This window comes from Bactrocera dorsalis, chromosome 1 (assembly GCF_023373825.1).
Source record: "Bactrocera dorsalis isolate Fly_Bdor chromosome 1, ASM2337382v1, whole genome shotgun sequence".
NCBI classification, from domain to species: Eukaryota; Metazoa; Arthropoda; class Insecta; order Diptera; family Tephritidae; genus Bactrocera; species Bactrocera dorsalis.
In genome coordinates, this window is record NC_064303.1 from 21,132,974 (window position 1) to 21,147,364 (window position 14,391).

A 14,391-nucleotide genomic window follows, 5' to 3' on the forward strand; every position below is an offset into this window, starting at 1 on the left:
AAATACGACAGAGACATTAAATTTTACTGCTGAGATACTATGAAAGGCTCTAAAGGAGCCGGGGTCAAAGTCGGACAATAAGTTTGCCACCGCCGATATATGGCATACCACTGACATTCCTATGTTAGAGTGGGAAGAAAGGCGAAATCGGACCACAAACACGCCTACTTCAAATATAACAAAATTTTAAATTCAATTTGATTCTTTCTCTTTCCGGTACACAAATCAAGAAGCAATAAAAATAACGAGATAAAACTTTGTACGAATAGTGCATTTCCAGCATGCCACTGGACACTGGACACTGAACGAACTAGACTAGGTGATCGATCAGTTTGTATGGTAGTTATATCTTACAGTGATCTGATATCGGCGGTTCTGACAAATGAGCCGCTTCTTGAAAGAAAAAGTAACGAAAAATTTGATATGGAGATTTAACATCTGAGGGACTATTTCGCATGTACAAGACGGGTAGACATACAACTTGTACTTAATAAGGTCTCCAAGGTGTCTTTAAGGATTATCTTTTTAAGAATTTTTTACTGAAGAAAATATCAGTAAACTTGTCAAATATATTATTGAAATTCATTGTCATACAGGGAGATGCTCACAGAAGTTTTGATTCCAAATTGTTTTATGCTTTTAAGATATTATTTGATACGAGTACAGTACAAAATCAATTGGGGAAACGGGGAAACGAAAATCTCTATATGTAGGTTGCTATATATATTTCTGGACTAGGCAACACTAAGTGTTGCCAGGTGCAATCTGACATTTCCATTGGAAAGTTTGACATTTTTTAGCATAACATCACTCAGAACGTTTTGTCATTTAATCGTGAATTGTTTTATTTACAGGGAATTAAAAAATTCATCTCGGCCAAAAAATGGAATTAACTCGTGAACATTTTCGTGCGATCATTTTTCACAAGTTCCGACGTGGATTATCACGACAAGAGTGCATCGATGAACTAAAATCTTTGTATGGCTATGAAGCACCATCCTATAGCACTGTGAAAAACTGTTACAACGAATTCAATCGTGGCCGACGCTCGCTCAAAGACGAATTCCGTGAAGGTCGTCCAAAAACAGCCGTTGTGTCAGAAAATATCGATCCCGTACGTGAACTGATAATGCAAGACCGTCATGTAACATACCTTCAGATAGAAGCATGCCTATGCATTTCTCCCACCAGAATACATTCAATATTGCATGAACACCTGGCCGTAAAAAAGGTTTGTTCTCGTTGGATTCTGGCCAATTTGACAATCGCTCAAAAAAGGCTCGTGTGGATTGGTGTAAAGAAATGCTGAAAAAATACGATCGCGGTGCTTCAAAAGACGTTTATAAGATCGTCGCAGGTGACGAATCATGGATCTATGCGTATGAGCCCGAAACAAAACAGCAATCGACCGTGTGGGTCTTCCAAGACGAGCCAAATCCAACGAAAAAAAAGGCCATTTTCGTTGATAAATATGCATATTTTCATTATTAGGCCAGAAATATATATAGCAGCCCTCGTATTAGGGTTAATGAAGTAGTAGTGATAAAATTTTCTTCGATTGTAGGAGGCGATCATGTTATTTGCAATGAAATTCAGACCGAGTGACATCTCTTTCTGATGAGAGTACAATCAATGGATCAATGAGTGAAACATCATCGCGCTTCATTTCTAAGGGATTTCAGAAAATATTTTATTGCCGAAGTTACTTGCTATATGCCTATTATCATTTTTGCTTGAAATTTTAAGGCCTCTGTAACCTTCTGAATCATTTTATCTAAGTAATTCTGCATCTTGGCGAAATAGTATATAAGCAAGTCGTTCTTGCTCTGGTTCTAACTCTTATTTTATTATATCTAACTAACCTCTCTTTTATTTACAGAAATGGGTAGTTTGTTTTAATACGAAAAATTGGCACTATCATTCGTAATCTCAATGTTTTGTTTCTCTGATTGTCTGCGATGTTGTCTTATAGTTCGTAGAGTTAATCATTTCATGTGATAATTTTTGGTGTCAATATTTATTCGCTTTACAACTTCCTCAGATAAATGCATAGCTATTTATGTAGTGCTATGAATGATTGCCCAATCAATTTTATTCTTCAACCATTACCGAAGTCTGTTAACCTTTTGTGAATGAATCTAATAATAATAAAATAATTTAAAAAGAGGTTTCCTACTCACTTAACAACATGAAATATGGTAATGGTATATAACTGTCGTTTAAGCTCTCTCACTGAAGAGCCCATGGTACTCAGGTTAAAATCGTTATATTTATAAATGATTATTGCATTTTCATTAGTCTATGTGTTTTTAAAGTTTATGTACTTATATATGTATTTTGTTATTTCTTACTTTACATACTTTTATACTTGTGCACTTACCATGTGTATGTAGTTGACATATTAACTTTTACCGGTTTTATGGGCCGTTCTGTTGATCAACAGTCTAGTCAGGTAAACTTTCGTTTCCTCTGCAAAAGTGATAAGGATTGAATACAAATATGAGTTTCATGTTTTATTTTAATTTAGTAGGAAATACTTTATTAAAAAATTTGCATTGCAGTTTTGATAGCGGCCATGTCATACATACATATGTATATATGTATTATGTGTCAAAATGGGCAGAATAATGAGGAGAATTGATTTCCTTTTCTTTTAACTTCATTTGTCCATGGAAGGGATATCTGGTGAAAAAATTGAGGTATCATGTTGAAATTCAATATACGTTGTTGTGGTTATAACCTATGAATAGGTTGGTATTGCAAATGGGCAAGCTCGGACCACTGACATGCCCATAAAACGATGTTACTATAACATATGACACGTGACGTTTTTACTGTTTCCTTCATTTTTGTCATGCTATTTATGAGATTATTTAAAATATTTGGACTTATATTTTGCCATGCCAGGAGGGTTAGCTCCCACAATTCATTACAGCCTTTTGAGTTTCATATTTGGCAAAGTTTGCCTTTTTAAATGGCTCAAAAGTGCTCATTGTGGTACAAATGTTTGGACTCGGGCGACCACTCGACCAGTTTGATTTTTCTACCCTAAAATCACGATTTGGTTATTTTTGCGGTATGTTTCGGATAATTATCCTATCCCTTAACCGCGTTCGAGGCCGATTATATCCAGACTTGGAAGTTATAAGTCTTCCAAAATATCAATATAATCTATGGCACGCATTATACCATAGATCTGCCAAAGTACACGCACCACCCAAAACATTTCCAATCCATCAATGATCATCCACTTCCGAACTTTAATATTTGACATACATATTTTCCGATCTTGTACACCAATCCGTTTGTCAGTCAATGTCCTTAGGAGCCCATCTGATCCTATTTTATTAATTTTGGTTTTATCGGAACAAGTAACTTTATTCTAATCATCATTGGGGAAAAGTTCTTATTTTTGTTTCAACCATCATTGGGGAAATGTTCATATTTTTTGGCGAACTTTAATCCAGCTTTACGACGCCTAACATTTTTGAAAGGATTTCATCATCACCTTTGCCTTGAGCCCTTAACTTTTCTTAAATCTTTCTGCTGCCTAGTTACTGACACTATCTCTTTAATGACTTTATTAGCACACCCAGCGGTATTTTTTGCTCTTACAACAATAAACGGTCTGGCAATTCGTGCAATACCATAGTTTGGGACAACACTTTCGTGGCACTATTAAATTATTATACTCTTGCAACCTAATACTATAGAGTATAATAGCTTTGTTCGCCTAACGGTTGTATGTATCATCTTAAACTAATTGAGATAGATATGGGTTCATTCAGGCAAACGAACGGACAATCGGAATTCATCTTGTCTTGCCATCAGTTCAGACTTTCCCCTAGCAACAAACTCAATACAGTGATCTCAGACTTCCAGCTGACTTTAATATACATGTATGATACTTTGACCAAATACATACATATATGATATTTTATAGAAATTTAATGAAACTGGTATAGACCCAGGAGTTTCATTATAGCTATTTTATTACTTTACCTGAGACTACTGATAATATTAAAATTTTTCTTGTAATGAAAATGCACAAAAATTGGTTTAAAGCGATAAGTGAGCCTAAAAATATGCTTTAAAATGTTGTGCAGCTATAACGGTAAAACTAAATATTGAGTTGCAATTAAAAATTTACAAAAATAACTAATTATTTGTAGTAGTTCAGATGTGTAGTATGTAATAAACTTATACAAAAAATATAAAATATGATTTTTTTTGGTGTTTAAATCTGTGTCCTGTTGGCCTGTTTTCTTGTCATGTCTAGACTTTTCAATAATAGTTTTTTTATGTAATAAATTTTGTCTTTTAATAAACCCTAATCGGTTATGTTAAGTGTCCCATGACCCTATAAAATAAATAAATGCATACATATGTATGTAACGGGTGATTTTTTTGAGGTTAGGATTTTCATGCATTAGTATTTGACAGATCACGTGGGATTTCAGACATGGTGTCAAAGAGAAAGATGCTCAGTATGCTTTGACATTTCATCATGAATAGACTTACTAACGAGCAACGCTTGCAAATCATTGAATTTTATTACCAAAATCAGTGTTCGGTTCGAAATGTGTTTCGTTTCGTTTTTATCGACAAATTTTGTTCAGCGATGAGGCTCATTTCTGGTTGAATGGCTACGTAAATAAGCAAAATTGCCGCATTTGGGGTGAAGAGCAACCAGAAGCCGTTCAAGAACTGCCCATGCATCCCGAAAAATGCACTGTTTGGTGTGGTTTGTACGCTGGTGGAATCATTGGACCGTATTTTTTCAAAGATGCTGTTGGACGCAACGTTACGGTGAATGGCGATCGCTATCGTTCGATGCTAACAAACTTTTTGTTGCCAAAAATGGAAAAACTGAACTTGGTTGACATGTGGTTTCAACAAGATGGCGCTACATGCCACACAGCTCGCGATTCTATGGCCATTTTGAGGGAAAACTTCGGACAACAATTCCTCTCAAGAAATGGACCCGTAAGTTGGCCACCAAGATCATGCGATTTAACGCCTTTAGACTATTTTTTGTGGGGCTACGTCAAGTCTAAAGTCTACAGAAATAAGCCAGCAACTATTCCAGCTTTGGAAGACAACATTTCCGAAGAAATTCGGGCTATTCCGGCCGAAATGCTCGAAAAAGTTGCCCAAAATTGGACTTTCCGAATGGACCACCTAAGACGCAGCCGCGGTCAACATTTAAATGAAATTATCTTCAAAAAGTAAATGTCATGAACCAATCTAACGTTTCAAATAAAGAACCGATGAGATTTTGCAAATTTTATGCGTTTTTTTTTAAAAAAAAGTTATCAAGCTCTTAAAAAATCACCCTTTATATAAATGTTCAACATGAAAAGATGAGCCGCTAAACCATGCCCGTCTCTTCGTATATACGCAAACTATTCTATTAATTATTTAGATATCGATTTGAAATTTTCCACAGGTCCTTTTTTCAGCTCTTCATTTGTCTAAACCGCCTGCATCGAATCATTAAAACATAAGCTGCCATACAATCTGAACTATCAAAATCAAGTATAGCGTATAGCTACCAAACAAACCGATCAAAAACAATTCTTGTATGAAAGCTCTTTATATTCTTGTAACCTATTGTAAAGAGTATAATAGTTTTTTCACCTAATGCTTGTATGTATCACCTGAAACAAAGTGAGATAGATATAGCGTTATAAATAATAATGATGAGGATGTCGAAAAAAGTTGAAATTTGGTTTGATTAGATATACGCAAAGACTTTTTCGACTACCCAATATATACGTATAACTATAAGGGATAAAGTCAGCCGGACGTTTCAAAATCGTAAATACCAGTTATATGGAGGCTAAGGAAAGTTTTTACCCGATTTCATCAATTTTAAGGACAAAGATCCATTACTCTCTAATTTTCATTGAGATAACTCACATATTGGACGATATAAGCGGTATAAAGTAAACCCGTAGTTCGAAAATCTTTATATTAGGTTTATGGGGTTAAGGGAAATATTAACCGGATTCAATCCATTTTTGGCACAAGATTAAATTATTATCAAAGGAACATTCTGTCCAAATTCCAATTACATATTTCTTTACATTTGCTCTATGCGAATTTGTTTGTTACAACTTTAATGGTTTCGGAGATATATACACTAAACCTTTTAGAGGGCGGGGCCACGCCAGTATTTTCAAAATTTTCAACCCCATGGTGCTCCTGGCTACTGAGCTATCCTATACCAAATTACATGTCTATACTTTAGTTTAGTACTTATATGATTTTATAGGTTTTCGAATAATAGTGTTTTGTAGTTTCGAACGCGGCCTTACTTTTTGGTCAAGGAACACGTGTACCAAGTTTAATTAAGATATCTCAATTTTTACTTAAATTCAAGTCGTTTCTTTATCGATTAGTTTTAGGTCATACAAAAAACCCATTAGGTGAACAAAACTATTATATTATGTAGCAACATGTTGCAAGAGCATAGAAATGTTGCAAAAGATCTTAACATTCATTGTTGAAGGAAATCGTGAATAGATGGCAATCAAATCAATGATTTCCGACCACCAGGATTTCATGAAACTTGTTATTAAAGGCGATGAGGTGAGCCGAAGCCGAAACAACCACGTCAAAAATCGAGATTATGTTGACAGTAATCTTCGATTATCGTGGTGTGGTGCTTACGATCGGCCAAACTGTCAACAAGTAATACTATTTGAGTGTTAAGCGTCGTTTGCGCGAAGCTATTCGTGAAAACAGGTCGGAATTATGGGCCGACGACTCTTGGTTTTTCTAACACGATAATGAATCGTCGCATACTGCATTGATTCCTTGGGAGGTTTTCGCCAAATTTTCAAAAAATATTATTCGTATTTGCCTGATTTAACCCCATGTGACTTCTGGCTATTCAGCAAACTCCAACGAACGCTCCCGTTTTGTGACAAAACAGACAGACAAATTCTTTTGTCATAACTAAACCTATTTTGGACTTAAGTTCCGTGCACGTTTCACAACATGCTATGTTTATAATTTGAGCTTAATTTTCGGATATCAGTATTAAATATGGTTTGAAGGAAACAAAAGCTATTTTGGTTAACAAAACTTAAATTTAACATGGTTTATTGAGTGTATAATAAAAAAATTCATTCGACTACAAAGAAATTAACAAGTATGTAACAGAGAATGAGCACAAAAAGCAGCAAGCTCTTAGGGATAAGGACCTTTGCCGTCACGGGTATCGACTGGAGGCGCCAAGTAACTGTCATGCGGTTGTACTGGTAATTCCGTACCCACTGTGTCAATTGCTTTCTGCTCTGCAGCCGAGGAGGATGATGCTGAAACTGCCGAAGATTCTGTTAGCGAAATGTCATTGCTAAGTGGCAACTCTGCTAGCTTAGTAACGGGTGCCACAGAGGAAGCTGGTGCGCTCAAAGCGATTGTACGCGCGGCTTTGATGGCATATGGCACACGATTAACCACGGCATTGAAGCCACTAGGCCCATCCACCGTGTAACTAACGGTGCGCTGGAAACCATCTGGATCGACAACACTGTACGAGCCCTGCACGAAGTAGCCATCACGTGCTTCAGCATGGGACTTGATGTCACCGGTCTCGTCATCATGCACATTGTAGCTGTAATCATATTTGGCGGGTGGATTGTATTCCTCCACTGGTGCTGCGGGAGGTGCGTTGCGTTGGTGAGCCTGTGAGTTGAAGGATGTCTCAAGTTTGGTGAAAGTAGCATCAGCATCCGAGGCCGAAGCAGAGGCCGATGATGATGAGGCGAGACCGGCAAAGTTTTGTGGGGTGTAGTCATAGCCAGCAGGTGTGGGTACGGAGTTAGGGAGCTGCTTTTGGGCTGCGCCGCTGTTGAAATCATAGTTGCTCTGTGGCGCTGTCTGCCCTTGTTGGCGCTCTGGTTGCTGTGGAGCTGCGTTGTTGTTATAGTTGTTTGGGTTGTAATTATAACCATTTGAATTTGGCTGTTGCTGCTGTTGTTGTGGTGGCGCTGGCGCATTACCATTAAAGGCGTTAAGGGCTGCCAATGGCGCATTGTAACTGTTGGCCGGCTGCTTGACATTGTCGTTGTAGCTATTTATATTATACACGCCATTGTTTTGGTTGTTATTGCTGTTGTTGCCATTATATAGATCGGGATTGTAGTTGAATTCAGCGGTAACGATTCCTTGCGCTGCTGCCGCTACGCAAATGAGGAACACAAACTGTAACGGTAATGGAAAAAAGTTAGTGATCCTTATGAAATATCGCTTGAAATTTGTGTTACCTTGAAAGCCATATTTGTTAAATGTATCCACTGATTGAATTACGGTTATTACAAACTGAGCGCTGACAACTCGCTCTGATTCGATGCTGTGTGTAACTGTGATCTTCCAACGAAGCACGTGAAGTATTTATAATGCAAGGCTCGCCAATAATGAAGTGATGAATTTTCGGTCGGTCAACCAAATAATAATAACAACAATAATAACATTAACAATGAAAACAATAACAATATATCAGCGGCTACTTACATTGCACATTGTTCAACAGCAAAGAGCCTATGCGACAAAAAATTGGTTTAGTCATTGTATTACAACAATTTACTAATGTACTCCAAATATTGGCTGTTTGCTTGTAACATCAGTAGCCGAAACTTTAGTAAAAAGAAAGAAATTCATAACCAAAATGTGTCGAGCAATCGAGTGTGCATGATAGTTACTTATGGCCCCTGCAGCTTATCAATTATTGTAGGGCATTTCTTACACTTTCGGTTTCTAGTTAGTGTGAAGTTATTATGTATGTGAGTATTTGTGTATGTATGTACCCACGTGTACTATGAATACACTAGTCAGCATTACGCCTTATAAATAAAGTGACATAGTAGATAAAATGCTATTGAAATAATATGAGCCTTCAAATTTCCCATAAAAGCGTAAGTAAAATTAAAATTTCGGATTTATCTATAATATTATCAATATATATGTAAATACAATACAACCATGTTATTCTGAAGAGGAACCAAAATGCCACAAGACGAGCGTCTAGTTAGTGAAGACTTTGACCTTGACTTTTCGAACACAAGAACAAACAGAGGCAGCGGCGTTAAACGGCTCAGTTGACGATAAAACATTTTCTAAAAACAACGAGATGAACTTCGAGTAGCTTAAAAGTAGGTAGGAAGTCGGAAATGACTATTAAGGGCAATTGGGGGTTAGAGGATGGTCTGAACTGGTTGTATTAACTTTTAGCATTACTCAAACATTCTTGCGAACACGTGTCCACGATAGACCATACTGACCGACATATTGGGGATGAAGTTGGTTAGAAGAACAACACCAAAATGTTTATATGTATGTAACGGGTGGGGCATCTAACGTTTTAAATTTGAATTATCTATATGTCGACATTGGAAACGTCAAAAACCATTCGCAAAGTGACAGATATTCAGTAAAAAGTCTAAAATTTACGAAATGGGTCGCTATTCACTATTCTACAGTTCGCAGATTGGGCAGTCGATCCTTTGACCGAGGATGGTCAATTTTACCGAAAAATCATCTTTTCGGACGAGGCTCATTTCCAACTCGATGGTTACGTTAACAAGCAGAATTGTCGCTTTTGGGGCACAGAAAATCTGCACGTAATCGTCGAGAAGCCAATGTACCCAAGACGAATCACTGTATGGTGCGGATTTTGGTCTGGTGGAATCATCGGCCCATTTTTCTTCGAAAATGAAGAAGGAACTGTAACCATCAATGGTGAGCGATATCGCGCAATGTTAACCGAATTTTTCTTCAAGCAAATTGAAGAGGAAGACTTGGACAACATTTGGTTCCAGCAGGACAGCGCTACGTGCCATACAGCAAGCGCTACACTCAATCTTTTACGCCCTATCTTCGAAATTTAAAATTTTATGTGGCCCACCCTATATGATATCTTATTTATTGTCCGATTTATAAGGTATAAAATCACCTGCAAGTTGGAAAATTTTTATTATGGATAATTAAAGTAGAGGTACAATTTTCAATCGCTCTTGCTTTGACAGAACACGCGTCAGTCGTTTCAAGTCGTCATTTTTTTTTTGTTCAGTATTTTTTGGCATTTCATCATGGAAAGACTTACGTCAGAATAATGTTTACAAAATGTTTAACAAAATTTATTACGAATATTTACGTTCTGTACAGAATGTGCCATCATCCATCTTGAGACCCAGTATTCATTATTGAATAATATTCGACCGAACAGACAACGTCCAGTACGTAGTTAAGAAAATATAGCAGTCGTAGCTCAGAGTGTACATGAAGACCATGGAGAGTCGATTCGGCTGCGTTCGCAGCAACTTGGACTGACATATGGAACGACTTGGCGCGTTTTACGTCGAGGCTCCAAGCGACATAGCTTCACTCTATGGGCTCTTGAAAAGTTCCAAGAAGATCCGACGTCTCAAATTCTGGCTCAATTTGTAAATAAACAAGCAAAATTGGTGCAATTGGGTGTACTTCGTCCCTGAAGATATTCAAGAGAAGCCATTTCATCTAGAAAAAATAACTATTTGGTGCGGTTTGTGGGTCGCTGGAATCATCGGTCCCTATTTCTTCAAAAATGATGCCGGTGCGAACATAACCGTCAATGGCGACTATTATCGCGATATGATAACCGACTATTTGGTGCCTGAAATTGAAGCAGGTGTTCTCGGCGACATGTGGTTTAACAATATTCCACATATGGCATCATTCAATAGACTTATTGAGAGAACACTTGGTCACCCATATATGGGTGCTAGGAGAAATGCTGTTATTGATTAATTTTTGCTAAGAGGGTGTTCTATTTTCTCTCCAAATTTCAGTAACATGGCTGACAGATCTATTGATACTTTAAGTAAAAAGTCAGACAAGTCACTATATAGTTCACATATTTCAAAATTGGAAAGACGTAATTTTTGATATGTGAGGTTATAGTCTCCCGTCTGTTTTTATAAAAAGAACTTACATAGGTATAGTCAAAGCTCGAAAATTGTAGAGACAGGATTGGAAAATTTCTTATGAAAGTGACAAAGTTCTCTGTTACTTCTATGATAAACCTTCATCTATATTCTGTATTGATAAGTGTTAGTGACTAATGTAGTGGGTATTGTGGTAATAATTGGATTTTTTCTTAATAGGATTTTTTCACATATCACATAGATATATATCGCTTTAAATTCATTTTTGATTCATAGGTACAGCACCGGGATAATTTTTGCTGGTATCCGGTCTGCTTTCCTAATAACACCGAAGTTCGAGGGCAACTAAGTTGTGATACGTGTAGCTACAAGTATACGACTTGATTTATGAAATCTTATAATATACAAGGAGCGAGAAAAGCTATAGGTGCAGGCTAGTATAGTATATAATATTATTAGTACCAACTTTTGATTTGAACAAAATACACTTCAGTAATCTCAAAATCTCTAATCGAAAGATATAATATATAATATGGTTAGTATATTAAATATATACGCTGATGCATTTCCATTTGTTAGCTTCGTCTATACCTAAGTAAATTCAAAAGTACGGTTTGAAACGTATATATAATTCAAAATATATTTTGCTTATCACAATAGTTGTGGTTTGTCCATTTACTTTAATTTATTAATTTCGATACCATAGGCTGTTCCTCTCACTTTGGGTTTATGTTGACTTTTCTGATTTTCAGTAATATTACATATATTTCAAGTTTTAAGTACAGAACTTCAAGTAAAAAAAGACTCCACTTAAAACTAACTCATGACAAAAGACTTGTTTTTAAGATTATTTTGTGTACTAATAATCAACACCAACTATTTTTCTGCTCTGACAAATTATAAATTTTTGACTTTCATATATCAAGAGGCAATTTTTTGTTAACTAATATAATATTACCTTACTTACTCATTCACAAATCAATAAAGGGTAAAAATGATGTACATCAAAGAAAAAAATAGTTTATAAAAAAAATTGAGTGTCAGCGCCTATTAGCTGAATCATCATGCTTCAGAGTCTTTTTGTCACCTTGTTTCTCATACTTCACCTGCCTGCCTCAACGGTCACCGCTATTTGCTAAAGTAGAGCAGAAAATCGGATTTGAAATTCAAGCGTGTGCAGTTAAGTAATTTAATTATGCATTTGTTATTCATTTTTGTTGCAATCCTTCTTTCTAGAGGCAAACTTTTGTTGCTAAGGGCCGGTTGAACTGTTTCTCAGACACACCTCTTTAAGAATTTTGAGGAATACAAATTACGGTCATTACGGTCTGTAACAACCTTGTTTGGACATCCACTGCATTCTTTTATATGTTAGAGGTCTATATCGTAGTTCTTCAACGTTTCCAATGCATTAGTCGGTAACATGTTGTCTTTTGCCTTTTGCTTCTGCTTCCAATGGCACTGCCAGTGATCAAGTTCGCCTTTGAGTTTCAAACGTCGCACGTCGTTGTCATTATCCAAAAAGCCTTTGAATCTATCTATCAAGCTGCCAATAAAATTTTCCATTTCTTTGGTTTTCAAAGCACATACTTTTTATGGAAGCAGTAAACTCCGTTGAAATTCAGCCAATACTTCTCTAGAAAAGCACGTCTTCAAATCTTCGCCAATTGTATCCAACAGTGTATCTATCCTATTTGATGCCTTTGCCAGGTCGATCGATTGTTTCGGATGAATCACGATGAGTGAATGAACTAGAGATAGAATAAATAGACACCGTTTACGCGATTATACCCGAGTTAGCAACAGCGGGCCAGTCGTGGAATTATTTTTTCCAGCAGCAGATTGAAGAAGTCTAACCTTGTCTGAAACCTCGTTTGGTATTAACGGTTCGGAGAGGTCCTTCTCGATCATGGTGAAGCTTTTGGTGTTGCTCAACGTCAGCTTGCACAGCCGTATTAGTTTTGCAGGGATACCAAATTCAAACATCGCTTCATAAAGGCAGCTCCTTTTCGTGCTGTCGAAAGCAGCTTTGAAATGGACGAAGAGGTGGTGGGTGTCGAATCTTCTTTCACGTATAGTGAATATCGGTCGGTTGTTAATTTTTCCAGGTCTAAAGCCACACTGATAAGGTCCAATCAGTTTGTTGACGTTGGACTTTAATCTTTCATACAATATGCTCGTTAGAGCATTAGTGAACATCGCGTACACTTATCACTTATCCCACGGTAGTTGCCGCAGATTGTGGGGTTTCCCTTTTTGTGGATTGGGCAGAGCACACTTAAATTCCAATCGTGGGCAAGCTTTCGTCCGACCATATTTTACAAAGAAGCTGATGCATGCTCCTTATCAGTTCTTCACCGCTTTGTTTCAATAGCACGGCTGGCAATCCATTGGCTCCCGCCGCTTTGTTGTTCTTCAGACAGGTAATTGCTATTCGTACTTCTTCATGGTCGGGCAATGGAACGTCTGCTTCATCGTCATCGATTGGGGAATCGGCTTCGCCTTCACCTGGCGTTATGCATTCACTACCATTCAGCAGGCTGGAGAAGTGATCCCTCCATAATTTTAGTATATTCTGGGCATCGGTCACTAGATCACATTTGGGGGTTCTGCAAGAGATTGCTCCGGTCTTGAAACCTAGAGAGAGAATATCACATATGCAAAAAATCTCAATTATTAATTGAAATTTGCACTTATGCCAATGATTTTCCGGTCCTCGAAACACTTTTCAAAACCTCTTTTTAGGATGACGTTCAGCTCCTTCAGCGAATTTTGTTTTATCTTTTCGATCGACTGAAAACAGGTCCAACGGAACGACAATTTCAGTTTAGGGAACAAGAAAGATTCACACGGAACCAGATCTGGTGAATATGGTGGTTGATCGATATTCATTGCGTTTTTGGCTTTAAATTCGGTCACAATTGTAGTCGATTAAAATCCATGAATTCTTCTTCTACAAATCCGGCCGTTTTCGATGGATGTTCTCATGCAAACGCCTCAATACGGCTTTATCGGAACGAAACGAGAAAGAACGCGTTTCATACCCAAAATATACACTAAAATCATCTTGTGAGAGTTGTCGAGCTCTCTTGGCATCTGTCTGACATATGTCTAATAATTTTCAAGCACTATATCCTTCACGTTTTCAAGATTTTCGTAGGTCGTTCAGAACGAGGCATGTCTTTAACGTTCTTTACCGTCTTTGAAGACTTTGTACAACTCGTGGGCTTGTGTTTTTGATAAATCTCAGTCACCGTAGGCCTTTTCCATCATTCGCAACGAGTTCGCACATGAAATTTGGTTAGTAATACATAATTTTAGACAAATTCTTTGTTCGATATTTTTAGTTATAATTCTTATTTTTGACGGCATCGTAAACACTTTTTAGTCCTTAAAAATTCACCCACGCTTCTCTGTTCATTTTTGCCACCTCTGATCACGTGTAAATTATTTTTGCTTT

General features: G+C 37.1%; 1 protein-coding gene and 1 long non-coding RNA gene across 2 annotated transcripts in view; one reads left to right on the forward strand and one right to left on the reverse strand.

The window, feature by feature from the left end:
* Positions 1-709: 709 nt before the first annotated feature.
* Positions 710-14,391, forward strand: part of LOC125780225 (uncharacterized) — a 341,973-nt gene continuing 328,291 nt past the window's right edge. The window contains exon 1 of the long non-coding RNA XR_007423675.1: positions 710-1,073. This is a non-coding gene — a long non-coding RNA (uncharacterized LOC125780225). The remainder of the gene's footprint in view (positions 1,074-14,391) is intronic.
* Positions 7,061-8,368, reverse strand: LOC105225672 (cuticle protein). Its single transcript, XM_011204250.3, has 2 exons — positions 8,277-8,368; positions 7,061-8,214 (listed from the first exon to the last, which is right to left on the reverse strand). Exons 1-2 carry the CDS (start codon positions 8,286-8,288, stop codon positions 7,198-7,200), a joined length of 1,029 nt encoding a protein of 342 aa, XP_011202552.2. The 5' UTR covers positions 8,289-8,368; the 3' UTR covers positions 7,061-7,197.